This window comes from Pterocles gutturalis, unplaced genomic scaffold (assembly GCF_000699245.1).
Source record: "Pterocles gutturalis isolate BGI_N339 unplaced genomic scaffold, ASM69924v1 scaffold25956, whole genome shotgun sequence".
Classification (NCBI taxonomy): Eukaryota; Metazoa; Chordata; class Aves; order Pterocliformes; family Pteroclidae; genus Pterocles; species Pterocles gutturalis.
The window spans coordinates 10,467-12,313 of NW_010101150.1; the positions used below are offsets into that span (position 1 = coordinate 10,467).

A 1,847-nucleotide genomic window follows, 5' to 3' on the forward strand; every position below is an offset into this window, starting at 1 on the left:
CTGTGGTATGCTTAGTTTTTGCAGATTCTGCATGGTCTAGAAAAGGGGTTTTTTGTGTTAGTATTTTGCTAGTTGGAAGCTGCTAGTTATCATGGTAGTTTCACCCTTGGTGTTGCAGTGAGACATGGCACTGCTTGCTAGTGCTGTTAAGCATGTTCAAGCAGAAATATCAGCTTTTTATGGGTAGGCCTTTGTTATAACTTTGTTCTCTGGATACTGTCTGAATGTGTTTATGCTTGTAAGGTTTCTAGGTGGGAGGTAAGGTCCTCATATCTTGTATTCTTTCTTTTTTTTTTTCAGAACTCTATTAGGCATAACCTGTCCCTGCACAGCAAGTTCATTAAAGTCCATAATGAAGCCACAGGGAAGAGTTCTTGGTGGATGCTCAATCCTGAGGGTGGTAAAAGTGGAAAAGCACCAAGAAGAAGAGCTGCCTCCATGGACAACAGCAGCAAACTTGCAAAAGTCAGAGGTAAAGCATCCAAAAAGAAGCCTCCTCTGCAGTCTGCTCCAGAATCCACTGCTGACAGTCCTGGCTCCCAATTCCCAAAGTGGCCTGGGAGCCCATCCTCAAGAAGCAATGAGGACTCTGACGTATGGAACACCTTCCGGCCTCGAACCAGTTCGAATGCAAGCACCATTAGTGCCAGGCTTTCTCCAATCCTGACGGAGCAGGATGATCTCCATGACGAAGAGCTACTTCCTTCTCTAGTGTACTCCAGTGCATCCAGCAATGTTCCACCAACAGTGACTGAGGAGCTTGAGCTCATCGATGGGTTAAATTTGATGTCTCCCAGCTCATCTGTGTTATCTACCCAGCAATCTGCCTTGAGTGGTCATATACAGAGAGATTCCAGCTTTTCCTTGCGGAGCCCAAATGCAGCTGGTCAGACCACTACTTTTGGCAATTCCCTGTTTAATCCTGTTGATATCTCACTGCAAAGTTCTGTCAGCCATTTTTCTGCCCCTCAGACCTTGGAAGCTCTTCTGACACCCAGCTCTCCACCTCCAAGGGATGTTATGATGACTCAGGTGGATCCAGTTCTGCCGCAAACTGGTAGCAGGATGAGCAGCCGAACTCTTCTGCTTCTAGGTGGACAGGCTGCCCAGAGTAAGATGAGCTCAGGCAATCCACGAGGAAAGCCTACAGAGCAGCAGGCAGAACCAGCTGGTGCCAGTGTTTTGCCATCAACACTTCCCATAGTAACATCTCCTCAAAACACTGCCAGCATCTCCAGTTTGAAAGCTCCAGTTCCTGCAACAACTGCCCAGCCGGTCCAGCTGGGTAGTTCACTGCTGCTTTCTTCTGCTAGCCCTCCTCCCTTGGGACTGAACCAGGACAGGCTGCCCATTGACCTGGACATTGACATGTACATGGAGAACCTTGAATGTGATATGGATTACATAATCAACAGTGAACTCATGGATGGAGAAGGACTAGACTTTAATTTTGAACCTGTTCTGTCTACTCCCAGCTATCCCAGCACCTCGCAGGCCTCCAACCATACCTGGGTACCAAGTTAACTTCAGGAGCACAAAAAGGTAGGTGTAGTTATGTAAAATGCTGCAGATCTATAGTGGGAACAGCCCTGTCTGGGATGGTTCCTGTGCCCAACTCCAGCAGTTAAAAATACCTCTTTGGAAGACAGGTTCTTTGAATAAAAAACTTCTGGGAGAGCTGCATTCCCTTTTAGAAGGAGAAAACATTCCCTTTTAGAAGGAGAAAAAGCTGTGTAAAGGTAGGTAGATTTAACTTACCAGGGAGTAAACTCCTTTATGGAGTAGAGCAGCAACATGAATGAGACTCCTTTTCTCTCTCATTACATAGATGACTGTGTTACAGGATG

The 1,847-nt window shown here is 46.5% G+C and overlaps 1 protein-coding gene across 1 annotated transcript; it reads left to right on the top strand.

Moving 5' to 3' along the window:
- Positions 1 to 300: 300 nt before the first annotated feature.
- Positions 301 to 1,524, top strand: FOXO4 (forkhead box O4; the record flags this gene model as incomplete). The annotated part of the gene is made up of 1 exon (XM_010082498.1): positions 301 to 1,524. A coding segment is annotated over one exon (1,224 nt), but the record flags the coding sequence as incomplete, so codon positions are not given.
- Positions 1,525 to 1,847: the final 323 nt, after the last annotated feature.